General features: G+C 51.4%; 3 protein-coding genes across 3 annotated transcripts; 1 reads left to right on the top strand and 2 right to left on the bottom strand.

Moving 5' to 3' along the window:
• Positions 1-194: 194 nt before the first annotated feature.
• TGME49_257980 (ribosome recycling factor protein) lies at positions 195-5,556 on the top strand (the record flags this gene model as incomplete). The annotated part of the gene is made up of 6 exons (XM_002364981.2): positions 195-1,078; positions 1,867-2,118; positions 3,255-3,296; positions 4,072-4,128; positions 4,784-4,868; positions 5,470-5,556. 6 exons carry the CDS (start codon positions 195-197, stop codon positions 5,554-5,556), a joined length of 1,407 nt encoding a protein of 468 aa, XP_002365022.2.
• An 800-nt stretch (positions 5,557-6,356) lies between these two features.
• Positions 6,357-15,877, bottom strand: TGME49_257990 (heat shock protein 101, putative; the record flags this gene model as incomplete). The annotated part of the gene is made up of 11 exons (XM_018781160.1): positions 6,357-7,336; positions 7,782-7,968; positions 8,400-8,533; positions 8,982-9,132; positions 9,579-9,815; positions 10,627-10,857; positions 11,348-11,679; positions 12,402-12,537; positions 13,130-13,346; positions 14,056-14,659; positions 15,574-15,877. The coding sequence occupies 11 exons, from the start codon at positions 15,875-15,877 to the stop codon at positions 7,086-7,088; spliced, it is 2,784 nt and encodes a 927-aa protein (XP_018636995.1). The 3' UTR covers positions 6,357-7,085.
• Positions 15,878-20,010: 4,133 nt separating this feature from the next.
• On the bottom strand, positions 20,011-27,155 carry TGME49_258000 (hypothetical protein; the record flags this gene model as incomplete). The annotated part of the gene is made up of 7 exons (XM_018781161.1): positions 20,011-20,315; positions 21,336-21,664; positions 22,276-22,772; positions 23,161-23,579; positions 23,934-24,119; positions 24,414-25,941; positions 26,604-27,155. 7 exons carry the CDS (start codon positions 27,153-27,155, stop codon positions 20,011-20,013), a joined length of 3,816 nt encoding a protein of 1,271 aa, XP_018636996.1.
• Positions 27,156-27,923: the final 768 nt, after the last annotated feature.

Below are 27,923 nucleotides of genomic sequence, written 5' to 3'. Positions count from 1 at the left end.
TTGCCCAGTCTCCGCGTTTCCCTGGATTCCGTCCAGACTAACACTAGGAAGGAGACTACCAAAGTGAATATCATGATTTTTTTGCAGCTTGTCTATAAAAGCTGGATTTTCAAATATACGCTGGATACCACTACGGGTGATGCACGAGCTTTCTGAGATGCGTTCCCCGTCAACAACAATGCGAACTCCCCACGATGAAGGTGACTTCTCTCCCACCCCGATCTGTCTTCCTTGCTCTCTCTTTTCTTCTCGTTCTGTCTCTGATTGTCCGTCCTCAGTTCCTCTCATGGTGCTCTGCGACCGCGTGGAGGCTCCACGGCGCTGATTCGCCTGCCATACCAGGAAGGTCAGTTTCGTTTCTTTGGACACCGAGGTCTCGGCAGTTCGCCCTCACTCCCCGTATTTCTAATCGGCTCTCCGTTTCGACAAACGCGCCGCGTTTTTGGTCGTGTCGTCGTTTTGACAGCGCCTTTCTCTCTTTCCCGTTCCCAAGCGCCTTTCCTCTGTCTCTCGGCGCGTTCGTTTCTCCTCCTCCTCTCTTCCCTCTTCCGGGCGTCATGTTTTTTCTTCCCCCCCACAACTTTACGCGCTCTTCTTCTCCTTCTTCCTTCCCCTGTCCTTCTCTCCCTCTGCCCTCTCTGCGGCAAGGATCTTTCGTACGGTCTGCTTCCAGAGAGTACACGAGTCCATGCCGCTCTCCTCCTGCAAACGTCCTCAGGAGTGCTTTCATGTTTTCGCTCCCCTCTACGGCCTTCCCTGACGCCCACAAGACAGCTTGGATCGCTCCTTTCCTGCCTCCTTCGTTCGCGCGTTTTTCCCCTCTGTCTCCTTCTCTGTGTCGGATGGAGAGGAGCACGCTGCAGAGCAGGCGAAAGAGTAGTCATGAGAGTGGAGAGAAGCAGGACAAGAAACAGCGGGAAAAGAACAGGAAACGCGGGCGAGGCGAGGACGAGGAGAAGGAAGATCCATTTACGAACTGGAAAGAAGACTCGTTTCTCAACAGAACGAATGAGTCGCTGCAAGCCGCGACAGAAAGAGTGAAGCAACGCCTGGCTCACCTCCGGCCGGAAGCTGCCAGGTATGTGCTCACTCGGCTGGGGGGCTCTTTCACCCACGGTGTTTAGCCTGTCGCCGCTTCGGCATCGACACCCGAGAGCGGAGGGCGCCTCGAGCCCTCTGCGAGAAAAAGGAAAAAGTCATGTGGAAACCGGCGGGGCCGCAACCAAGTTCTCTTCTAAGCCTCACGGGAGAGTAGAGCAGAAAGGGAGGAACTCTCCGAGAAGGCGGCAACGACAGGCAGGACGAAGAAGAAGTAGCGAAGGCGCATATGAAGAACCTGAGAGAACTGACACATGCGAGCCGCGGAAAAAGGGTCTCCAAAAAGAGCGCATCGAATGTCAGACCAGGAGGAAGAATGTACTCTGTATCTGCTGATGGTGTGTCTGTCTTGCACCTCACCTTCGTCCACGTCCTTCTTTCAAATGGATCCTCTGAGAAGCCATGTTGTTACTTGTTGCCAGGTACTCAGTGTCGGGGGCGTTTCTCCACCCCTTCACGCAGAGAGAGAACTGAACCCATCGCGCTTCTGTTTTTTCTGTCAATCACCCTACACACGTATATATGTATATGTATATGTATGTATGTATTTGATGGTAGGAGCCCTACATGTGGATCATTCTCTTTTTTCACTTCGATGGAAGCGGTTTTGTGGTTACGACACGACATTGTTGGAGAGGGAGAACTGTGCGATTAGTAAATTCACTGCAGAAAGAGAGTTCAAGGTTTGAGGTTTACCGTGCTCAACACACGTATGACCTTCTACCGGTGTGTTGTGGCACAGTAATTTTGTCCTTTCTTTTTTTCCAGCGTCTTAGCTCTCGAGAAAATCTTTCTCCGCGTGCCTGGGGCGGCTTCCTCTGGGTCGGCGGACGCCCAGGCTCCTGTCTCCGTTCGGTCCATCGTGACGGTGAAGCAAGTGTCTCCTTCGACCCTCGCACTCCAGCCTACCACCAGCTCTTTCCAGCTCTTGGCGGCGATTGAAAAGGCTTTGTCGACTGCCTCTCTTGGCTTGTCAGTTCGCACGCGAAACGCCGACGAGAAGGGAACGAAGCGACAGATGTAAGTCGACTCGCGCTTCGCCTCGACGCCAGAGGCAAGGGCCGTACGAGACTAGAACGTACCAGAAGTCCGCCTGCCTTCGTGATGGGTCTCCTTGTTTCTTTTCGGTTTACATCAGTGCCGATTTTGAGAACTAGTTTTTTGTATTGAATCAATCCGACAGTAAGGTATCAATTCCAACCTGACCTACCGTATTAGTTGTATGTTGCTTGTGAACTCGCACTATGCGTAGTAGTCACGAAGACCACGCACTCTCTCTAAACTGTCTCACAAGTAACGATTACACTTCGGCTTAGCCACTGGTGACGAACTAACATGCGGCTATTCACAGCTCGGGCACAGACAGGGATTCTACATCAATACGGGATGACTCTCATGGTACAGCCATACCAGTGAACTGCACGACTTTTGGTAGATGCAGAGGCGCGCGGGCTGCCTTTACGCATGTCGAGCGGATTCGCAGAACGATGAAGCAGTGTTTTTTCTTTCAGGAGAAAGGAAACAGGAAGGCGGCTAGGGGACAGTGTGTGGACGCTGCTGGGAAAACGAGGGCAAAACGGCGTTTCGCAGATCCAGGTGTTTCTGCACCTGCGGACCAAGACGAAAGGGTCAACGCAGGACTGTGCTGTGAAGCTTTGCCTTCCATGTTTACTTCAGTATTTGTGTTCTCCGTGCATGCATCTCGAACTCGAGGCATTTGCACCTCTTCCATTCGCCGAGTTTCGATCCTCAGTGCTTTGACGAGCCTGCAGCGGGAGCCTAAACGCACCTCCGCATAGCCATCTGCCATCCTGAACGATCTCAGAGTTGGGTTGCATCTCTCGCTTCACGTTACTTCTTCTGTTCGTCCTCCATTCCGCGTCTATCCTGTAGCTCCCCGATCCGCTCCTCTCTCTTCCAGCGCCATCCTTTCGCAGAGATCTGTTATTTCCACGATCTCCTCCTGCAACTGCGTACCTCCACCTTAGGCCGCCGGGAAGAGTGAGGCAGAAACGCATTTGAGTGTGGACGCCTAGCTAGGCAGAGGAGTCGGACTCGTTTTCGATTCAACGGAAGAGCCTTTCGACCCCTGGTGCACATCCCAAGATGACTGCAGTGTGACCGCTGCTTTCGCGGCTCCGGTGCTTTGCATGCAGGGAACTGCTCGTGGACTTTCCGCCTCTCACTCAAGAGCGGAGGTACGACTCCACCTCGGCAGCAGCGCGCGACGGCCACTGGACGTTTGCGTCTGCCACCAGTTTGTCTGAACTTTTAAGACTTCTTTGTTTGAATGTTGTAGTTCACAGAGCCGCTCGGATATACACAGCCACTCAGCGACAGTTTGACCAAACAACCAGCTTCATAACGTCCAAAAACATCTTTTCGTGTGCGTCGAGTCGAATGCGCAACATGTCCATCTCCTTGCGCGTGTAGTATATCTGCAACCATACACCAATATATGTATTTATATGTCTATGTGTATATTTGCTTTTCTTGAAAGTCTGAGAGAGTGCCGTGTTCGGTGCTTTTCATAGCGGTCACAACCGTACGAGGTCCAATCTGTTGAACCTGTCAAGCGCGTAGGCAAGAATATGTTTTGCGCTTATCGCGAGAGGTATCCTGACTGGAGAAGAAATGCTTCGATATTTGGTTCAGTCTTCGCCGCGAGGGGCGGCACGACGACGAAGGCGACAAATGCGCGAGCAGAGTCTCAGAGTGTTCATGGGTGCTTTTCTGCAAGATAGTGTAGCACAGGCGCTGCATGCAAGATCCTAAATTCTCGTTTTGCTGATACTTCTCTAACTAGATGGTGTGGGTGCGCAGATGCACAAGACGCTTCTGAAGTATGTCTAAATGCTAGTGTGATGCTTGTAATGTACGAGTGCCACTGCAACGGAGCGCAGCTGCCGACCTCCACGCATGCATGCACCTTGCTGGAGAGGACGCTAATGAGAGTTGCGTTTTGTCTGGCAGACTCCAACTCGTGAGCGAAGCGAAAGCGGAGGCTGAGGAGGGTCGCGTCGTCTTGAGGTGAGAGAGCTCGACAGATACGCAGGAGCAGAGCAGAGGACAGCTGGAAGCATCCACGGCTTCCCCACTCCAAGAGACGCTGTCTTTCAGGCGTGTGACATGCATGCAGCTTCAGCCAAAAGGACTTGCACCTCGTTTGAAAGATAGACGAGACAGCGGTCTTAGCATCTGTCGCTGGAGACGAAATGCATGCACTGGGCAACCAAGCTATGCAGTTCTCGACAGACGAGACCGACACAGTCGGGGGAGCCTTCACGCATCATTGCCAGGCAAAAGACGTTCACTCACGCGGACAAACCTCATGCATGTACAGACAGACGTTCATACAATTGTGACTGAACAGGTGAATGCGGGCCGTCTCTTGCAGCCCCAACATATATATATATATATATATATATATATGGATACATCCATATTTGTCGGTTGCGGCCGAGTCGAGATATGCATTTGACCCATTTACATATCTATGCAACAATCTGTCTCACTAAATCCGCGAGTTGGTTAATATATGACGAGATCTACAACTGTATCCGTGTTTTGTAGGGCCGAGAACATTGTGCCCCGGCATCGTTTCCTTCCTTCACCTGCATGCGTTATTCTGTGTTTTTTCAATCTTCTTGCCATGTCTGTATGATGCTTGTCTTCACGCGTTCAGACGGCTCCGTCGCGATCTTGTAGAGGAGCTTCGCGGTGTCAAGAAGGCAGGGGGGATTGGTGAGGATAGAATTTCGAAACTTCAAGTAAGGTCGACTCCACGCGCTGGCCACCCGCGTGTCGCTACTTTGTGAATGTCTGAGACCTTTTGCATGTTGTGTCAATTTTGTCGAGTTTCCAGGCTTGCATTTTGTGTCTCGTTGAACGTAGCAGTGGTTACACTTGTGTTGGCTGACGACGCATGTCGGCAAGAATTGACGCCGACTTTTCTGTGGATGCTTCTGTCTCTTCACACAAGATGGAAACTGAACGCTCGGTTTTCGGACGACGCTTGCAGACGCTTTGAACCATAAGGCGCTCGGAAGCCTATATGCATACACATATCTGCATATATATATATATATATATATATATATATGTGCATATTTAAACGGTAAATCTACATACGTCGATAGTATGTGCATTGTGTAAAAACAGTACGTACCGCTGAATGGGAGAAGAAGCGCGGTTGAGCTCCTGCTGTCAAAAGGAGTGGCTTTTAAGACCAGATGGATTCGTACCCATGACTTGGGTGTTCGCTCGTCGATTCGGCTCGGGGGTTTGCCTATCGAAGGCATTTGTCTTTCTGTCGTCTCTGGAGGTTTCGTTTCGCATTGGCTGTTGTCGTTTCCTCGCTTCTCTTGTCAGGACCGCGTGCAGCAGGTGACGGAGAAGAAGATTGCGGAGATCGACAGCGCCCTTGCCTCCAAAGAAAAACAACTCCGAACGGTCTAGTGCGCTGCCGGCAACTGTGAAGGATCTTTGTTACGAGAAACCAAGATGGATTCACACCAGGAAACATGAAGGAACAAAGGAAGTCCTCGTCAACATTAACGCGGAGGACATCTGTCAGAAGCTGTATCCGTAGAAATCACCTTTCACTTCGAATTACACACCTCTCTATTTATGCGACTGTAGTGTGCGTTGTATGTCTTTGGGAGCCACGGGGGTACGTCGCGACGACTCCAGCGCATGGGCGTTTTCGAGAACTCGACTGGGATGCGTGTCTTTGCAAAGAGATCAACGAAGCGCGGACAGGCGGCAACATGTGAGCCGAGAGCATTGGCTAGCGGCAGACTCAGAATAGTGGAACTGCCCGTTACGCTCCTTGCGTTTACTGTTGAAACCAAGAGCAGCACGCCTCCTGTCAACGACCTGGTGGCCTCAAAATTTAGAACCATCACGTTATTTATAAGTGAAGTCGAGAACACATGCGTAAGTGATGTAGAATTTCCACGCTGCGTTTCACTGAAATCCGACAATTTTGCCTGTCTTCAGCAGTCCAGTGGCGCGGTGGATAGCAATCACAAAGAATCTTATTGTCGGTGACTCATCAGCGAAGTCACATGTTAACTCGGTCCTCGGGGGTTTACCATCCCTCAGCTTGTCCTACAACACCTAGCGCTCGAGGCGCCCTCCTGTGCCTCTCTTATCTCTGCTCCTCATCATCATTTTCGCGTCGACTTCAAACAGTTTCGACGCACGATCGAACTCGTTTCCGCTGTTGCCACGGGATGCTTGGAATGCTTCGTGTACGCACACACACAGTTTCAGGAAAAGTCCTGCCCATGTTATCACGGGGAATTCGAAAACACGTCTCAGCCGGAAACGCACCGAAATCGACCAAGTGCACTGACGACAGCAAAGGCAATGCAAGTAAAATTATATTTATACAAACACACTGAGCAACTCTTCCTCACAGAAAGAGCCGAACGTAACGACTGATGTCCGTCCAAGATCGAGTTACAGTGGTAATGCTGTGGATGTTCCTGCTGATTCGCTTTCTACTCATTAACGAGGCGAGTCGACAGCCAATGCAGCCATCACAGGTGCTGTCACGTTGTGCATCCTTGGCGATACCGTTGAGCTCCATTTATCGATAGAACGCCTCGCTGTGTGCGCACACCTTTGTCTACACACTTTAACATGCACAGAGCCATGTTTAAGCGTTTCTTTATATTTATATACACGTGTGTAGCGTCGGCCGTGACGAAGGTGTGTGTGCGTTTTTGATTTTGCGTAAATAAGAACTTCGGCGTGTAGTACAGTGCGGGTCGCCACCCACACCCATACAGCAGGGGTGTGCCATATGCCAAGCACTTAGAGGGATGTCCGTCTACCTCGACTTGCGTTTCGGTCTTCCTTCGCTGGTACAGGATTTCCTCTGCATCATTGAGTACATAATTCTCTTCAAGCGTGAAGAACGTTCTTCGTTAGCTAAAAATGGGAGGTGCTTCGTCTTGAAATAGGAACTGCGGTGTGAGTCAATATCTGAATTTCTTGACATTCGTCTCGTGCATAGCGGAGGATCGATTGGTGTAGCTGTCAGTGCGACTTCCGAGAGAAAGCGTTCTGGAGTCGGGAGTCAAGCTCTCGTCATCCATGTCAGCTTCGACATGCTGCCCTGGAACTCTCTGTGCACTCGGAGGCACCTCAAGAGCCGACGTTGTCCAGACCCAACCGCGGCGTTTCTCGTCCCAGTCGCAAACGACATGGGAGTCCGCGAAGATTTCTCCTGGAAAAGCATTAAAAGACAAGGACGAGACACAATGGGAGTGTGCGTGCCGGTGCCACAGAGTTTTCACTGTAAAACGACACGAACAAACAAGGCGTGTGTTCACCCATTTTTTCACAGGTAGCATCGATGCGACGCCATCTGAGTAGCACATATTCATTGCACAAAAAGAAGGTCACGACAGAGCGACGAACTTCGGGCGCCTTTTTGCGTCGAAACGAGATCCGAGTCAGGCAGCTCACCACGCAGCGGCGTCGGAAACGATACATGCCCGTTCATGTCGCTTTGTGAATATGCACATACACGTCAGTGCACGCATGGAAAAAATAAACAGCCTGAAAATAGGATACGCGGCGACATCTCCTGCAGACGACAGCCTCCTCGTGCACATAGGGGGCGACAGGAACGTAGGAAGGAAGCCTTCACACCGTTTCCGTTTGCGTACCTTTTAGAAGTTTCAGGGAAAGGTCGGAGACAACATGTCTCTCGATAAACCGTTTAAGAGGCCTCGCGCCGTAGGCAGGATCGAACGCCTCCTTCACTATGTGGTCTGCGGCACGATTTGTCATTGTCAGTTCAATTCGTTTCTCAGCCAAACGTTCTCGGACTTCTTGCATCTGAAGTTTCATCACCTGGGGAGACGGCAAACGAGACAAGGAACGCAGAATATGTGAAGACACAACTTCAGAGGTATACGCATACGTACAGTCGCGCCTTCCTGCACTCACGCATGCACACACACACAGAGGTACGTCCACGTACCTGTTGACTGTTCTGACCAGTCCAGGGAGGCGCGTATTACTACATATCCTAGAAACTGCAGAAACATACGGATCTATGCTGAGACGTTCCTAAAATAGGCTCGCGCTCATAGACTTGAACACAAAACGACCCTGACATCCAAGGGCTAGTGAAGGACCTGTAACTCCAGTCACTCGGAGCTCGAACTATGTGAATCAAACTACGCAACAGGACGAAAGAGGTGGAACGAGCTGGCAACACAGTTCATTTGCTGGTGACTCGGCTGTGCAGAGTTGAGAGGGCGCCTGCACGGAAGAAATACCTGGCGTAAATTGACGTCTGTGAGGGCCTTGAAAATGACAATATCATCGAGGCGATTCAGCAGTTCCGGCCTGAAGAACTTCCGCACTTCCATCATGACCATTTCCGTCGCGGCTGCTTCTGCAGCGCGTGGCTCTGACCCACAGTTCACGGGTGAAATGCAAAACAACACACAAAAAGCACAAAAAACGTGGAACCAACGCCTCGTCTTTCGTGTTGAAAAACGCCAACCGGCACCCAGTGTCTTGGGTCACATGCCCCCAGAAAATGCCCCTCCGCGGACACCGAAGAACGCTGTGCTTTCCGGTGCATGCGTCAGTCTCCAGTGCCGGTACTGTGCACCGGCATCAGCAGCAGCGAGAGTTTTGAGAACCTTGCGAGTGAAAGAAAAACAGCCCAGACAACGCGCTACGGTCAGAGGGCAACGGAAATACTCCAGCCTCGAGAGAGAAGACAAACGCGTTACGAATGCTGCGCACTACCACCCGCTACAGGCGTCTTGCGTCTTGTCTCTGCCTCCGCTCTCGCCTTGCGCGTCTCCAGACAGCCTGCCTTCGAAGAGTAGTCTCCTTCGCCAACTTACCTACGGGGTCGACGCGCTGCGCAGCCTCGATAAGGAAGCCGGCGCCGAGGTTCGAAGTGAGGATGATGATCGTGTTTGAGAAGTCGACTGTGCGGCCTTGGCTGTCCGTCAGGCGGCCGTCGTCCAGAACTTGCAACAAGACGTTCCACACCTGGCCAGGCAGCAGCGGTCGGAAGGTCAGAGGAAGGGAGAGCAAGACCGCTCGCGCGACAGTTGGAGAACGAGAGAGAAAGCGAGAGAGAGGAACACAGCGACCCGGACAGAGACGAAAGGCAGAACCGGAACAAGAAGGAACATGAGGGAGAGGACAAACGCGCGTGAGCGACCAAGAGGGAGAACGCGACGGGGAAGAAGAAGAACATGAGGGAAAACACCGGGGAGAACATGAGAGAAAAGAAGACGGAGAAGAAGAGAGAACGGGGCATCCGCGACGGGAGAGAACAGGCGAGCGAACTCAACTCGAAAAAAACGATGCACGACGCGATAGAGAAAAGAAGGCCAATCGCGGACGCGAGGGAGAAAACCACAAACATACACACACACATCCACATACACACACCGAGCGCGAAAGCACGAGAACGCGCCACCGTCGCCTACCTGAGAGTGCGCCTTCTCCACTTCGTCAAAGAGGACGACGCTGTAGGGATTGCGGCGAATTTCTTCAGTCAGCTGACCACCCTCGTCATGTCCAACGTAGCCCGGCGGTGCTCCAATGAGTCGCGACACAGAGTGCTGCTCCATGTACTCACTCATGTCGAAGCGAACGAGACGTTCTTTCGAGTCAAACAGAGACTCCGCCACGCGCTTGCACAGCTCCGTCTTCCCCACACCCGTCTGACAGACACCGCAGGCGCACCGGACTCGAGGGAGAAAAACAGGTCCGTCCACACTGACGCACGCCCAGGTCTCCAGGCACACATACACACACACAGAGACGAAACGCACCCATATATATATATATATATATATATATATATATATATATATATATCTGTATGCGCAGGTGCATGCGCATGCAGGTGGCCGTGTGTTTACATGTATTTGTTGGCGTATGCATAGGTTTCCACAGGAGAGATGAGAACAGGCATGGCGCAAGATGGTTTGCGAGGCAGGTAGAGACTCGTGGAACGTAGCGATGCAGGAGGCGTTCACCGCCCCTCTCTGCATTTCTCAGAACATGCAGGTCGACCGTTACGCGTCGATGCGTGAGCCGCATGTCTCTGCACCCGCCGACTGAACGCCTCTACAGATTTCGGTCTCTATGCATGTCTACGAAGGTGCTTCGAATGTATGTGTGCCAATCTACAGTTCACAGATCCCGCGAAACCGCGCGTTTCTCCCCGCCTGAGGAAAGGTTCTGTTCTGCACACGCTTGGCGCGGTCTGGCCTCAAAGAATCTGCTAGGCGGAGCAGCCGAGGCTCATTCGTCCAGAGCGACTTCGCGAACGACGTCCAATGGACACCGTGGTGGACACCGTGGTGGTGACGGCCCAGCGTCTGCGGCTTTCCTCAACTGTCGGATGTGCCTTGCGTCTTCGCAACCTCTCTGGCTGGCTGAAACCATTTTTAAGACGCGCGCGGCAGACTGCGAGGGAGGTGGGGACGAGGCGCATGCACCCTCGCTGGTTTCCTCAACAGTGCGCACCGGTCCGAGGAAAAGGAAGCTACCAATTGGCCGATTCCGCCTCGACAGTCCCGCTGCAGACCGCAGAATAGCCTGAGTCACTGCCTCGACTGCCTGTGGCTGGCCAATCACTTGCTCGGCGAGGCTCTTCCCCAAAGTCAGAAAACGCTCGGTCTCCGTCTGGGTCAGCTTCTGGACTGGAATGTTCGTCCACCGGTGGACGACATCTGCGATTTGTTCCGGACCCACGACCTGAACGCAACAGAACGTCACCCGACTCCTCACGCGTCTCGGCTTCTTTTTGTCTGTCTCCCTCTCTCGTTCTTCCTTTCTGTCTTGCTCTCGGTACTGCGCCCTCGTCCTTCCTCTCGCCAGTGCCTTCCTGCCTCGGCTGCGTTCGACGACCATGGAAACGCAAGTGTGTCTGGGCGACTGCACGCACTCCAAGCCTCCGTTCTCCCATCTCCTCTCCGGCGCCCTCGCGGCTTGGAGTCCCCGTCTCTCTGACATGACACTGAGCGAGTCTTTGCATCTGCTCCCCTGCCTAGGCCAGGCAGCTGTCGACCCAAAGACGACAACGCATGCATGCGCGACGCGCGGAAGGCCAGGCTTGCCTCTCTCAGCCTTTCCGCCTCTTCGCAGGCGGGCGCTTCCGAATGCGCCCTCTGTCTGCCACACACGCATTTCGCGCCGTTTTCCCTCTTCCCCTCTCCCCGTTCTTCGCCTCGTCGCGCGGACCGACCTCAGTAAGAAGAGGTTTGTGGGTGCGCTCGTACTCCTCCTGTTCTTCCTGCAGCTTTTTGAACCTCGCCTCCACCCCAGGCAAGGCGTCGAAGCGGAGCTCGGCGACGAGATCCAGGTCTCCCACCCTCTGAGCGCGTTCGATCTTCGCCTTCAGCTCGTCTTGCTTCTGCGCAAGCTTTCCAAGCTCGTCGATGCGCGCCTTCTCTTGCTGGTACTGCAGATACAGTGGCCGCAGAGCGTCTGCGACCTCCCCTAGGTGCTCTTTGACCTCTGCCAGGCGCTTCTGGGAGGCAGGATCTTTCTCCTTCTCCAGCGCAAGCAGTTCGACTTCTGCACGAGGAAGCGCGCGCGGCAACGGACTTTTAACCGCACACACTCGCTCAAAGAATTTGTGTCGCCGCGCGTACATGCACCCACTCTCCACAGTCACAAATGTATGTCCTTGGACACTCTCCCAGTTTGTTCAGAGAAAGAAGAAGTCACGTCAATGAGGAAAGAGACAAATGGCTCGGAGGGCGCCTGTCGCCAAGAACAGACCTCCGACGAAACACAAAAAAAACCGCCACCCTTGAATCAATGCGAGCCCTCAACATTAACACATACTAATCTAGATCATCTATATCTACACATACAAATGTATATGCATTTATGCATATATATATATATATATTTATATATGCATATGTGTGTTTATATGGCTATATATATATATATATGGATATATATGGATATATGTATGTATATATGGATATATGTATATATATATATATATATATATGTATTCATATAAATTTGTGTATTAGAGTATGTCGTGTGAATGTGAACGGTTTCTCAGTTAAAGGAAAAAAGACTGGCGTGTGGACTACAGAAGGTGCATTTTTGAGTTGGCTGAACTCAGTGTTTCGTTTGCTCAGGAGAAAGGACGCGTCGAGAGTCTCTCTGCACGAGTGAGTGAGTCTCGAGTGTGTCTCCCTTTCAGACTGAAATTCGTCAGAGAGAGGATCTGCGGTGTATTTAAGACTGTCCTTTTTCCCCGGCTTTCCACGCCTCACCGAGTTGCACTTTCTGGCGCTCGAGGACATCTACCGCCTCAGGTTTGCTGTCCACTTGGACTCGAGCAATTGCACATGCTTCATCCATCAGGTCGATTGCTTTGTCCGGCAGAAAGCGACTTGTGATGTAGCGATCCTAAAACACACAACTCACCACAGACAGAACGAGCAATCTGATATCCCGCGTCGGTACAGACAACTGCATGCACATGTGCACACATGCTTGTTATATATATATATATATATATATAGGTGTGTGTATATGCATGTGTATATGCGTTTACTTATATATATATATATATATATATATATACAGAGGCTGAGGGAGACATGGAGTTGGCGATACATGTGGACACAGCTCAGCGTATGGAAGGAAGGATTACAAAGCCGGCAGGACAAACATTAGAGTATAGACTGGGATAGAAAATACACCGCGAAAGCGATATGTAGCTCAATACACAATTATAGAGACGGAGCTAAACACAAGGAGTGAAAAAAAGGTGAAACTCAAACAGAAAAGTAGCCGAATACAGCCGCATTTGCGGACATCTCCACGTTGTCACTTGCATATATATATATATATATTATATTTGCATATATATATATATATATATTATGGCTGTATATATATATATATATATATTATGGCTGCTTTTGCATGCAGCCCGGGAGTGTGGAAGGTTTCAGGTTTAGCGCCACCGTTCGGCAGTGTTTGTGATTCGACTGACAGCGAGTTGAGCAGCTTCAACAAGAGCAGAGTCAAGAATCCTAACTCCGTGGTGAGACGCGTAGCGATCTTTGAGACCGCGGAGAATGGAAATCGTCGCTTGGACTGAAGGCTCGCGGACATGAACTTGTTGAAAACGTCTCTCGAAGGCTGCGTCTTTCTCCACATACTTGCGATATTCGTCGAGAGTCGTGGCGCCGATGCACCTCAACTCGCCTCTGAAGATGAGAGACACACGCCCAGGAGAGAAAAGCAGCTGATGGGCGTTTTGGAGGCCTGGACGGGCGCTTCGGTCGGACCCCCAGTTGACAAGCGCGAAGAGAAGAGGAAAGAAAACGCCGTCTCCGTCGACGAGGGAGGGAATGGCGAAGGAAGCAGGAGATCGCTAGCAGTCAAGAGAACGAGAAAACAAACGCAAGCGAAGAAACCGCTGCGCGCCTTGAGCGCAACGGATGTAGAGTCGATCGGGGATCCTTGATGCACGCGGTCTGGTTTTTTTCGCATTCTCTTCATTGAGTTGCAGTGCGTGGAGCCTGCTTGGCCGTTGCGATCCTTTGTGGCATCGGGATCTCTCTCGTTCTCTCTCCTTATCTCTCCTTCTCTCTCGTTCTCTCTCGGTCTCTCTCCTTCTTTCTCTCTCAATCGCACTCTGAGTTCCTCAGCAAATCCGGACATGCGTCGCATTTCTGAAAGGCACTCAGTGAGCTAAAGCGCCTCATCTCAAACTTGCATAACGTGCGTTTTGTCCGAAGAGAATCTTGTTCCTTCGTCTCTGCATCCTGTTTGTTTCCTGTGTGTTCTGTCTCTTCCTTGTGTTGTGGACCTTCTGAGCGCATCTCTACGAACTCCGATCTGCTGCTCCTTCTCCCTTCCCTTCTCTCTTTCCCTTTGCTTTCTTCGCTTCTCCCAGTTCCGCTTTGTTGTCACCTTGCGAGCATGGGCTTGAGCAGGTTTGCAGCATCGAGGGCGCCTTCGGTCTTTCCTGCTCCGAGGATGACGTGTATTTCGTCGATGAAGAGGATGATTTTTCCGGCTGCGTCTTTCACTTCCTGCAGCACCGCAGTCAATCGCTCCTCGAACTCTCCGCGGAACTTGGCGCCGGCGATCAAGGAGCCGACGTCGAGAGAAACGAGTCTGCAGCGGAGATTGCTCGGAACGTCGTGCTCGACGATGCGTCTCGCAAGACCTTCCACGACTGCGCTCTTCCCGACTCCAGGCTCTCCAATCAAGACTGGATTGTTCTTGGTGCGTCGACACAGGATGCGAATCACTCGCCGAATCTCGTCTTCGCGACCAATGACAGGGTCCAGCTTCCCCTTCTCTGCGAGGTCTGTGAAGTCGGTGCCGTACTTCTTCAGGGCCTCGAAGTTCGCGTCGTCGTCTGAAGAGGCGATCTTCTTCGACCCCCGCACACTCTTCGCCTTCTCCTCGATCTGCTTCATCATGAACCCAGCGGCCGTCAGGTGACTTCGGATGCCCTTCTCCTGGACTAACGCCGAAAACAAGCTGTCTGCAGACATCAGCGAGTCGTCTGCACACACAAGCAACGAGGGAACAGAGGGATGAGAAAACGCGAAGAAACGGAACGCGGCGCGGAACGAAGGCCGCGCAGGAGAGAACGGGAGAGATAGATCCTCTGATGGGTCAAATCGCCAGCTACAGAGATACGTCGAGAAACAAAAACGCCAGAAAACAGAGAGAGAAAAGAAGAGAGGTGTCTGTGTGGAGAAGATCTGGAGTCCTTGAGGCACAGCAACGCCACTGCCCTGCCATGAAGGGGGAAAGTGTGACAACATGGATGGCAAGAAAAAACATCTGTGAACATCTAAACTCGTCGATTCTCCCTTTTGTTGCCCACAACATGCTGTCGCATTTCAAGATAACGGGAGAAGCCGACACAGCTGTCCTCCTCATTTCAACACCGCTCTGCTTGAGACCTCTATAGAGAAGCCCATGGCATGGCACTCCTGCGTATCAAAACACCCGTTCGAGTTTTTCTCTCCTGTCTTCGTTCGACTTGCTTTCCTGGCCAGTGGACTTCCACACAAGATCGACCGGCCCAGTTGTAGTTGTACACATCTCACGGTTCCCTTTTTGCAGTTTCCTTTCAACGGGAGTCTGTACGGAAGAATAGACAGGTCTGTGTGGCTCTATCAACGGCATCCACGCGACGTTCTGTCTCTGAATGATACACGGTGTTTCGCGACTCAGAAGCAGCGTCGGCTGAGAAGGTTGTGATTCCAAAGTGCAGCGAAAAAACCGGCCTTTTCGAGATCTGTGTGAGCGGCGATCGTAACCCCCAGGGCGCTTGACTCCTCGGCATCGCCCACACCATCCGTCGCTGAAGACACTCGCTGTGTGCGAAGCCCCTGGAGTTGACGCGCTGCTTCGCGCCAGAGCGACGAAACGGGACGCTCTCGAGTTGCTGTACATCGACGCACGTACTCATTTTTTTCTGGATGTCTTTTGCGTGCCTGAGGACCGCCATGAGCGAGTGGTTCGGGCTCGGGAAATCTGGCGGCGGGTGTTGCTGCGGGAACTTGAGAACAGCAAGGTGGACATCTTCTTTGAGTTGCTCGAAGTCGCCTGGACACTGAGACAAAACTTGGGTGGCGAAGCTTTGTTTGTCTTGCAGCATCGCCTCGAGCAGGTGCAGCGGGTCGAGCTGCGGATTCTTGCGTTCGCGGCAAACCTCTTGACCCGCGAGAAACGCCTTTTTGACCAGTGTCGTCCAGGAGTCCGCGTCCATCGTGGCGGCGGGGGAGTGTGGCGCGGTTTAAAGAAGAGTTTCAAGAAGACAAGGGCACAAAGGTATCCCACGAAACAGAGCTGGAAAGGGGGGAAGAGGGTGCGCGAACGCAACGACGAAACTGCGACGAGAAGCCGGCGCGGCAGGTGTAGAGGGGGTCTGGACGCTTCGCTAGCGAGAGAGAATGCGCGGATTGCACGGAAGAAAACTGGAGAGAAAACAGTCTTTCGAAAACGTGTCTGGAAGGCGAAGTGAACTGACAGAAGAATCCGCGGAAAGAAAAGCGGGAGAAACCGGACGAGGCGGACGTGACTGCTCACACCCGCGAGAAGCACGGACAGCCGAGCAACCAGCCGCTCCGAGGTTTCGAGAGTTTTCGCCTCCTTGGGGAAAACGACGAACGAACATTCAAGGAAACGGCCGCGATAAAGCGTTTGCGCGAAAGAAATTCCTTCTGCATCGAACAAACTCCGTTTTAAAAGCTAAACAGGTGAAACTCCGTCTCTATTGCGAACTCCCGCACACCGCTGTGGAACAACACCTTGTCTGTCCGGGGAAAAACGCTTGTACGGTCTCCAGCCGTGGACAAACTTCAGGCCATCATCCGCGTTCCGCGGTTTCCCTTCCAATTTATGTCCTTCGCTTCTTTGCTGTCATACCTCCCTCTTCAAGCACTTCAGGTTCAGGCTTCCCTGCGATGCGACTAGAAAAAAATGACAGAACGTCACACGCAGACGAGGCATGCACAGCTAGCAGAACGCTCGCGTCTCGCGCAGCCGTCAGAACCAGTTTTGTTGAAAATGCCAGGTGCTCTGCACAGGATAGTGACACCAGCGACCGAACCTGCCAGCCATCAGTCACAATTCACGGGATTTCAGGTCAGCTGATAACGTTCAGCGAGACATGCGAACTCTGTGCTTTCCACGAAATCTGCAGGGACAAAGGGGCCTGGAAATGCGACGGCTCTCAGTGGGTCTCTCTGTGATCGAACTGCAGGACAAGTTAGTTTCTGCTGTAGATCCAATCACTTGCACACACACACGGGCTCAAGTGTGACAGAAAAAATGGCACTCACTCTTGTCCTGCTCGATATCGAGCAGAGTGTGGATGTCCCACTGGCTTACTCCACATCGGTCGTTGTGTTCTACGAGTCACACTTGGATATTTAGGTCTTTCACTCGTACTTCGGCTCGTACCTTCACCTCTTTATGCGTTCTAAGGAAGCGCTGAAACGTATTATGTGCGCATGCAGACTGGTGTGTCTGTCTCCTTGCACGCGGATAGACGTGAGAGGGAGTCAGGGGGCTCAGCTGCAGTGTCAGAGAACGCTCGTAGATGCAACTGGACATCGACGATTCCGGAAACGAACGTCACCGTGGAAACGTTTCTACGCCGACATGCCAACAGCAGTGTTCGTGAATCCCCGCTGAAAAAACAAAACTGGGAACAAGCAAAAAAGACCTTGAAAAACGAACCCCGCAGTCCAACTCGAAGACATTATAAGTATACATATATGCACATATATATATATATATATATATACACTTATAAGTATAGATATAGATGGAAGCAATACATTTATGATGAATTGTTGTTCTCCCTCGTGTTTTGACAGCGACGGAAAAAAGTTACTTCTTAGATGTTGAACCAGCGAAGATTTCGAGCCCCTGCACGCGCTCTTTTCGCGAGAGTGGCAGAGGTCGCTCACTCGACGAATGACATTTCTTCTGTCCACCTTGCTTACAGAGTGTTAGTCAGGAAATACGTGTACACGCGCTTGTTTAGACAAGAATTTCTTTCTGTGTATCGACACACATTTCCTTCAGCAGTTTGTGGCATCCATGGAGAAACAGGAATCTATGTCGATGTGGAACAGACAACGCCTATGCATGTGAATCGATATATAGTTGCATGACTACGTCTCTACACATACATACAAACTTACACACACACACATATATATATATATATATATATGTATATTGATGTATATAGAAAGTATTTAGATGCATAGAACAACCCCACAGTATGCGCATTTGTATGTTAAAACGTGCGTGCACTTCTCCATCACGCGAAACGAGGTGGACGGACATACATGAAGGGATTTCAGCTGTATGCGACAGTTTGGTTTCTCTGTTTCTTGTTTTCACCATCTGAGTTTCTGCTTCGGACGTTGAGGGCCTTCGGGCAACTCAGCTCATACACACAACACCGAATTTACGAGAGCCTCAGTACTCCAAGAACAGCCGCAGACAGCACCGTGTACGCTCAAGCAGTTGAGGGCTGCAATCACAAACAACCTACTGGTTTTTCACACTTGGAGCAAACTCTTCCGCAGCCTCCATTTACAAAAGTCTCTCTGTTTGTTCCACTTGAGAGCCGCAGTGCTGAACCGCCGAACGTTCCGAAAGACACCCCGACATGTGAAGACTCGGACCAACTTTTTCATGCACGACGATGATCACCCGACAAGGCTTTTCCTACCTTTGGACCGCCATAATACAACCGCCGTTTACATGTTGATGCACCGGGCCTCCCCATAAAAAGGTAGTTTGTATACACCTAGAAATCCCACTTTATAATGTGTAACAGGGAGTTTAGCTTCAGTTGCTATCTGATTTTGGTATTGCATGCCTGAGTAATATATGCCCTAGAATAACACAGTCGGTACGAAGTCGAAACAAGGTCGTTGATGGTGAACCAGTGGCTGAACAAACCTTTTAATTGATTATGCTGACTTTAGTCCCGATAAACTACAGTTCTGCTCAAACTGAGGAGTCAAGTAGGTACAAACCGTACAAGGATTAATTATGTCCATCGGTAAATCTAAGTTGATACTCGGTTAGAAAAAAATTTGGACGCTGGCGCACTCCTTAGCCTTTCACTCTTCCTCAAACACGCAACGACTCTACCCACTACACATGTATGTATATGTATTTATATATATATATATATATAAATTCATGCTCTATGTATACAGTGCACGTAGATACGTGCATGTTGCATGCAAATATATGCATGTGATGTGTAGATGAGTTTTGTGACTGAGTTCTTCTTGTCTGCCGGAGGGAACGTGATACTCGCGTCCTATATCTGGTGGACATATATATATATATATATACATACATATATATATGCAGATATGTGAAAACCTTTAGGTTTCTGTTGAGCTCTCACTTTGTAAGAAACTTGGTGTCCCTCTTGCTTTCTCTAGCAACAAAGAGGTACCGGTTCCGGTGTCTCCACTCACAAGCACGACTCTCTAGAGAATTCGAGACGGAAAGGGCCAGTGAAAAAAATGATCCGCTCCATTTAAATACATCTCTCAACATGAACAGTTGTGTGAATGTGGTCACATACAAATAAATGCACAGACATTTGTGCATGCTTGCATATATACATACACATATATATATATATATATATATACGTATATCTATGTGAGAAAGCCATATATATATATATATATTTACGAATGTGGAGTTTGGTGAAAACGATCTATACATATATATATCTGGATATTTACAGATGTATATATATTTATATATGTGTATGTTGATGTCGATGTATATACCTACATATGCATGTATAAAGGTATTTTGTATGCACATATATATATATATATATACATTTATAGATATGCATGTGGATGTCTATAAAGGCGATCGTGTGACTGTCTGACTGTCGATGTTGCCTTCGCCTTTTGCCGCCAGGAGAGTGATGAGAACCAGCTTCGGTCAGGGATCTGGATATAAGTGCTTCACATTGCGTCTGCAGTGACCCTGAGAAATCCCGAGTTACACGACGAGCGTCAAAGGTGACAAACGCTCCACCGCCTTCTCCTCGCTGGTCTCTGTTCCCTGCACCATGCACACATTCTTAAACAAATCTACCATTCCTGTGCATACTCACAGACACATAAATATATACCCACACACACCATTCTGGCATAGGTTCATAGACACAAACCTGTGAAGATGCACATATATACAAACATATACAAACATATATATACATATTATATATATATATATTTGGATACGCTTGTGTACATATGCATTGATACTTTTTGAGATTGCGGATGCACTGGAGGCTCCACGGAGGGTGGAGCCCAGCCATCACGCTTCATGTATTTAGCTTTCTTGAAGATGTCTGTTTTCGTCGAGCGCTCCTTCCGCGTCTTCTGCCTTTCTCTGCACTTCCAAACGCAGTGCGTTCTGTCTCCTCTTCTCCTTGCGGCGTTTCGTCTTTTCTAAAAGCGTCTCCTGCCGCCGAACCGCCCTCAGTCCGAGCAGCGCAACGCACGCAAGTCGGAGCGACTCGACGTCGGCCGGCAGAGTCCGGAGAAGCGCCTCGGTGACGTATCGCCGGTCGGTCGAGGCTGCGATGTCTGCCGGGAGCAGACGCGCCAAGCGAGAGGTCAGGCCAACCACTTGAGCTGAAGAGAAGGGAACCGCAGGTCGACACACACTCCACTGGCGTTGCAGGAAAGGAACGAACGGCGGAGGAAACGCGGACGAAAAAGAGGGAACGCTCCAGCACAGTGAAGGAAACAGTCCGCAGACAAGATGCGCTGGACGAAACAGAAGAACGGACCAAATCACCTGCCAGAACTGGCCGGGAAGCGAGCAACTGCACAGAGAAAGAGGAGACGCAAAATACTGGGGCGCCACACTGTCGGCTGCATGTGCAGGCATTTGCATGCGAGACCGGATGGACGAATGAACACAGAAACGCGGCAACAAGCTCGGAAAAGGACCCACGACCTGCTCGGCGATGATCGGCAAGAGAGAAATCTCCACCAGAATACAGGAGTCGATCTCCTGATCCGTCAATCCCTCACGCACACTCTTTACAGAGATTTATGCTTATAGACGAGTCCGCCTCAACAAATGCAGAAACAGGGCAAGCGATGCAGACACACAGATGAGATCTGCAGCTGGAGAGAGAAGCCAAACTGACATACGCCCTCCGACATACACACATACTGTCCAACACACTCAAGTCGATCTATGTGCATGTATACTTGCACATATATAAAAAAAAATATATATATATATATATATATATATATATATATGTATATATATATATATGTGTGTATATATGGGGGGTAGGTTATGAAGTCGAGTGAGATGTATAAAAGAGGCAACAGCTCCTTGTGTAGCACAAAGTATCTGAAAATGGCCAGAGAGTCTCTCGTCGGACGACAGATTTGTCAACCGCCAAGCGTGGTGCATAGGTATATGTTGTCTTCGGGGGTCAAGCAAGCGTTGAAAGACCTGATGGAAAGACGGAAAAAGAGCTGGGAGTTAAAGATTGAAACGCCTCGTGACCACCGGCAAAGGGGAGAGACGCGCCAGAGAAGTCGAGAGAGAAGACGCCACGACTCCCAAGAAGAGAGAGACGCGACGGTCGCAAGCAGCAAAAAGAGATGGAGAAAAGTAGCTCTGCCTACTCCTTCTTCTGTCTTTCGCCTGCATCTCCTCGAGCATCATACCACAGACTCCGAACGCCCCTGCCAGAGTCTGCCGCGTGATCCCGAAGAGCATCAGAGCAGCAGCTTCTCTGCCGTTCGCTTCTTCACTCTCTCCTTCTTCCTTTTCTTCTGCTTCTTCGCCTTCGTCCAACGAGACGCCAGAGAGCCGCGGACTCGCAAACCGCGACAGCGCGGCCGCGGAGCGAGAAAAGGAAGTCCGGAGAGCCCCGACTTCGCTGAGCAGCCATGAGGTTGCCTCGACCGAGAAGAGCAGCAGCGCGAGGACGTCGTCAGGCAAGCCGCTAGATCTGGAAAAAAAGGAGAATCGAAACGAAATCTGAAAAAAACGGGGGAAACGATTCAGTCAAGGAAACGTCGAAAGAAGAAAAGTGAAACTCGGGAAGTTAGGAAAGAGAAAAGCCGAAAACAGAGAAAATCGAAGCCATGGCGACCGATGCGAGACGCTCCCCCAGCGAAGGTCACAACGCTCAGACACAGAGTTAAAACGCATTTTTCGACGCACAGCCAGCGACAGAAGATGGTCGAAGCCAGGAACAGGAAGCGGACGAAACTCTGAAAGCGAACTGTGTGCGCTGCACACCAGTGTCTGAAGGTTTTCTCTTCTTTGGAAGAAGGCACTTAAATCGAACTCGTTCAGCGAAACTCGACAGTCGTGATCCCTCCCTCAATCCATTCATGCCCATCTATAGCTTATACCCATAGATAAAGAGATATATTTATATATTTATATTTACATGCTCAATCACATGTATATTGTAGACGTATGCACGCATGCATATGTTTATATATATATATATACACGTATATACATATATGCATTTTCTCTGGATATACATTTGAGAATGCTGTCACCCGTGTACCCATTTCTGTGCGTTTTTCCCGACAGCTGGCTTGTTACTTGAAGACTTCGAGAGGTCTAGGAAGAAGGATTTGCAGCGCCGCGCGAAGCTGTTTGATGCGCTCGTCGCCGAGGCCTGCAAGTCCCGAAGTGCCTCTGGATGTCTCCGACAGAAACTGAGTGAACGAGAGCGGCCTGACACTGAGGAGACTTTCTTGCCCGCGCGTCGGCACCGTGTCTGTCCAGAGCCGCTCCTGAGGACTCGCGACGTTTGCCTGAAGTTCAGGGAAGATCTGCGGTCCCTGCAGTGCGTCGGAATGAACTAAAGCATTCACTGGAGAACCGGACGAGACATGAACTGAAGAAGGTCTGTCTCGTTTCTCTGGGCGGGTGATGGCGATGTGGAGGAGGCGCGCGAGGAGGCCAGCTGTGGCAGGCGAGACAGACACAGGCCGTGATACAGTTTTCGATTTCTTCGGGGAAACTGAACGTTGGCCGAGAAGGTTCAGGACTCCCAGAAGCGCCTCCGCGTCGCCGACTGTGAGGGAGGACGCCTTCTGCATGCAGAACATGCAGAACAAGAGCGTAGAAACAGACAAGTATAGCAGCGAGAGACAGCTCAAAGACATGCAGTCGAACCTGCGAGTGAAAAGGGAATGCTAGAGTGTCAAGACAACGTTCGAGGCTTTGTATGGAGCGGTTATTACAACAACGCGAGAACAACGCGACTGTGAGAGTTGGGGAGACGAGAGGACATCAACCTTTGAATACCAAAGAGGTCATGAAAGTCAACTGGACAGGCTGTGTCTCAAAAGACGGTGGTCAGTGCCACAGACCTAGAGCCGAGAACAAGCTGGTTGATAACCGAAAGGTCCATTATTACGAAGGACGAGAACAAGACAGGACGCCGAAGAGCGACTGTTCCCGTTGCCAATCTTCTCTCACCTTGTGCAGCGCACTGAGGAGATCAGTGAAGACGCGAGCCATCTGCTCTGAGGCCTCGCCTGCGTCGTCGTCCACGCCAGGCTTGGCTTTGCCGTCTGGCGCGCGAATCGCGAGGTGCTTGAGCCGCAGCGTCGCTTCAAGGAGATTGATTAAGTCGCATGCATGCAAGGAAGCGAGGACGCTTCTCTCCTGGGAAGCGCGCTCCAGGCTGCGCCGGTAGACACGTAGGGCGGCCAGGAGCTTCTTTGTCTCCACGGAGGAAGAGGAAGACGAAGAGGACAGCGACGCGGCAGGCGACAGAAAGAGAGAGGAGATGCGCGAAAGATGAGACATGAGAGTCGCAAACGTCGCGTTCGAGATCGCGAGAGGAAAACGGCGAGAAGGCGCGTTCAGAGGATCCACCCCGCTCCACAGGTTGCCTGCGAAAATCCAGAAAAAGAGAGACAAGATGAAGAAGGAACAGGAAACGTCGAGGGAGGAGAGGAAGGGAGGGAGAGAGTCGAGACAGCAGGGAACGGGAGACTATCAGAGAGAGAAACGCAGGACGCAGGGAGAGAGAGGCTGCCAGAAGGGAGATTCAGAGAGTGGAGAAGAAAGGAGAGATGCATGTAACGCGTCCCGAACGTACACAGGCAGGCGCCATACTGGAAGTCGGATGTTTGTGACTCACGGGCCTACACAACGCACCACAGAGAAGGGAGAGCAGAAAAAAAAGACCTAGGAGCGCAAGAGCGGAGGACAACGGTGCATGCAAGCCAAGGGCAGAGTCTGACCGGTGCCTCGGATGACATTGGGATGCATGTGAATGAGAAACGACGACGCGAGGAGGGAGAGAGAAGCTGCAAGGTGGGGTGGACAGTTCCCCACAAACGCGGCCAAGACAGCGGCAAGTTTCTCCTGACGAGGTGGAGACATCGTCGGCATGCGGTCGAGGAGAAAAAGTGTGAAGAGATGGAAGCCTGAGAAAGAGACAGAGACACCGCAAAAAGGTGGAAAGCGAAGAAAGATGCCAAGTCATGAACTTGAGTCTGCTTGACAGAAGCCGAGTGTGTTGGCCTTCAGCACGGGAGACAGAGGGAGGGAGAGAGAGAGAAACGAAGCATGCAAATACGAGGCACACGGAACTGCGTAAAAACATGCGAGAAAGAGTTGTCTGTTCGTAGTTGATCGGAGAAGCGGAACTCACGCGCGTAGACGCAAGAAGCTTCTACGCTTTGTCGGTTTTTTCCTCGAGGAAAAGGAATCTTCCTCACCGTCAACGGGCTGTGTTTCATCCTTTTTCTCGAACTGGACAAGCGCGGCGCGGCGACAGAAGGTCGCCAGCTGGGCGTCGGAGTATCGCGGAAGAAATTTGTAGACTCCTTCCACGCAGTCAAAAAAGAGCAAAGCGTCTGCAGAGCCGAGCGCCGCCATCGCCAGTGGCAGATGCAGCAATTCTCCCGCCAGCTGCGCCTCGCGGACGCGCTGGGCGACCTCAGGATCTGCAGAGGAGCCCTCAGACGCTTCCGACGAGAGAGGAACGGAAGGCGACACTGGGGGAGCCAGGGGAGATGCGAACGACTCAGAGGCTGCAGAGAACGCAGCTTCACCAGCCGAAGTCGAAGGAGCAGAAGACGACGAGGTAGAAGTTGGAGAGGAGAAGCTGGAAGGCGAGGAAGTTGCTGAGGAGATGTACTTCCCGTCTGGACCCGATTTTGAGGGAAGTTCTGTCATGTGGATCCACGCGTTGATTTGGCCTCTCTCGACCTCGACGTCGGGCGCTTCACTTTCTCTTTTCCTCTGTTCACATGCTCCTTGTTTTCGCTCGAGAGAAGACTCCAGGGATGTGTGTGTCTCGGACGCGATTCGCCGCCGTTCGCTGCGTAGAGACGCAACAGCTTGTTCCGCGTCTTCCCCGGTCCTCTTCGCTGGGCGTCTCTCGCGGACGTCGCGCACCAGCGCCTTCAGAAGGCCTTTCAGGTCCATCCGCTGCTCGACTGAAAGAGGCAGAAGCCTTCCACAACTCGCAACGCAGGCCGTGACGCGTTCGGAAGTCCGGAAAGTCTCGAGCGAGGCCTCAGAGCCCAGAGCCGTCTCTCCAGACAGACACGGAACATGCGACGCGGGAGAAGAAGAAGAGAAGAGGGAAGCAGGAGCGAGCGGAGAGAACAGACTGTCTCGGGCGTCGGAGAGAAGCAACGGAAGAAGCCGGGCAAACAGACGCCGACGGACGAAGTCCTCTCGAGGCGACGGAGAAGAAGGTGAAGAAACAGAAGTAGAAGAAGCAGAAGGAGAAGAAGCAGAAGGAGAAGAAGCAGAAGGAGAAGAAGCAGAAGGAGAAGAAGCAGAAGGAGAAGAAGCAGAAGGAGAAGAAGCACTCGAAGCAGAAGATGAAGAGATCGAAGAAGAAGAGAAGGCAGATGCTGAAAGGGCAGCGTTGCGACTCGCACGGTTTTGCGTAAGTGCAGAAGCGACCTGTGGGAGGAGAGACGCATGCATCGAAGTGAGCCGTTGGTCGAGCTGAGTCACCAGCAGAGCGCGTTCGCTGGCGGCGAGAGCGAAGGCGGGGGAGAAGAGAAGTTTGAGTGTGCGGACGAAGAAGGCGTCCGAGAAGCTGTGGGCGTTGCGCAGGAGCGTTTCCTGGATTCGCTGCAAAGCTACACAGCTCTTCTTCGAGTTTTCCTTCTTCGCATTCAACGACGCAGCCTCCTCGCCTTCGCCGAGCAACCACTTGCGCTCTTGCAATGCCGAGGCCGCTAGGAGAACTGAGAGCGGCGAGGCGGTCTCGGCTACTGCTTGCAGCTGAAAAGGTGGAGAAAGGAAAAGAAAGAAGAGAAAACCAAACTCCGTTTATCGGAACGAAAGTGACGAGAGGATCGAGGAAAGAGAGAGGTCCATCGAACTGCAGAATTCGGGGACTCTCTTCTCGAGAACAAGAGAGGAGAGAGACGACCCCAAAAGAGAAAACGAGATTGAAACGTGAGGCGTACCTTCCCCGAAGATCCCTCAGAAATGCAGTGACATGACAGTTCCGAACACACAAATGTCGAGATATCCACGACACAGATACATGTAAATGCCTGCGGACCCCACATGAATATAAAATTCTAAGAGTATAAATAAATATATATATATATATATAAATATATATATATATAAGTATATATATAAGGTTATATACAAGTATATATATATATATATTTGTATATATATATATATATGCGAGTAAGGGGATATACAGAGAAGCGTTCGCAGGGGATGACAGATGCAAGGCATGCGTAGAGAGGATGAAGGTTTCGGGTGCTCAGCATTTGGAGAGTGGAAAATTATCGAGGGAAGTATTTGAAGTGTGTGCTCGTGTCTGTCAGATCTCCACAGTGTGGTTGGTTGAGCGAGAAGCGGAGTTTCGAAAGACCAAAGGATTGCTTCACGAGACGTCGTCTTCTTTCTCTGAAGGCTCTCACCCACAGCGCCGCCGCTCGGCCTTCGCGTTTTCCCTGGAGGTCCTTGAACTGCGTCGCCCAGGCCTCGTCGCCGACAGGAGGAGTGCGAGTACATATCAGAGGCAGCAGAAGATTTCTTCTGAATTCGCCGGCATGTTTTCCAGCTAGAAGAGGTCGTGCGTCTCTCGCCTCGGCTGGAGCTCTCGCTGGACAGTCGCCTCTGTCTCCGCTGCATGCAGTCGAGACGGTCGACGCGCCAACTCTGAGGGCGCGGTGGCTTCCAGCTGCTGGCGCAGGCGAGAAGAGAGAACAGGGGAGCGGAGATCTCCGGAACAGAGGAGAGACGGTCGGAGAAGCAAACGAGGAACTGGACAAAGGCGAGAGAGGAAGGGAGAGAGGAAGGGAGAGAGGGGGGGACGAGGAGGCGACGTCGAGTGGCGGCCGGTCTCGAGGTCTGTGCGAAGCGAGGGAAGAAGAGACGGAAGGAGGAAGAACAGGAGCTCTTTTCTTTTTCGAATGAAGGAATGCCCGAGGGTGGAGAGCCCAGGCAGGGTCCACGCGCAGACTCGCCATGTTTCCTTGAGTTCTTTCTTCGTGGTTCTTGTCTGGTTTTCACTTCTCTTCTGCTCTGTTTTCCGCTGTCTCCGCTTCCGCCTGCATCGTTTTCGCCGGCAGAGTCTTGGTAGAGACGGTCGCCGAAAGAGGACCGAGACAGGCGAAGAACGCGCGGCAAGAAAGAAAGAAGACGACGAAGAGACGAAAAAGAAGCCTTTTCTGAAAGCAGAGACGGAAGGACTCCACTGTTTCTCTGCAGCATGCGTTTCCTCGATGTTCACACGCGGAGCACACTGCAAGAGAAGGTCCTGGACACAGGAGAGACGAAGACTGCCTTTGTTTCTTCGAGTCCTTCGTCTGCCTCAAATCAAACAGAAGAGTTTTCTCCCTTTCTCCACTCTCTCGCTGCCAAGGAGGCATGCACACTCACTTTTTTCCGTTTGAGCACTGTCGCAGAGAAACGCGTTTTTCCACGCGTCGACGCGGCCGGTTTTCTCTCTGCATGCAGCGAGAAGCTCGCGGCAGGAAACGAAGAGCCCACCTCCAGGAAAGAGACACGCGAGAAGGAGAAATTCTGCTTTTCTTGCCGCGAAAGTCTCTGAAAACGAGGAAAAAGTGCGGCGACAGAGCTCCCTGAAACTGTCGGTTTCCCTGGCCAGGTGTATGTACACCTCAGGTGGCAACGATTTACCCTCCGACATTCGGCCGACGCGTTTCGATTTCTTCTCTACGCCAACAAGGATTCAGAAGTCGTTTTTGCCGAGATGTCTTGGGAAGCTGCACCTG

This window comes from Toxoplasma gondii, chromosome VIIb (genome assembly GCF_000006565.2).
Source record: "Toxoplasma gondii ME49 chromosome VIIb, whole genome shotgun sequence".
Classification (NCBI taxonomy): domain Eukaryota; phylum Apicomplexa; class Conoidasida; order Eucoccidiorida; family Sarcocystidae; genus Toxoplasma; species Toxoplasma gondii.
This window is presented reverse-complemented; position numbering and strand designations above follow the sequence as displayed.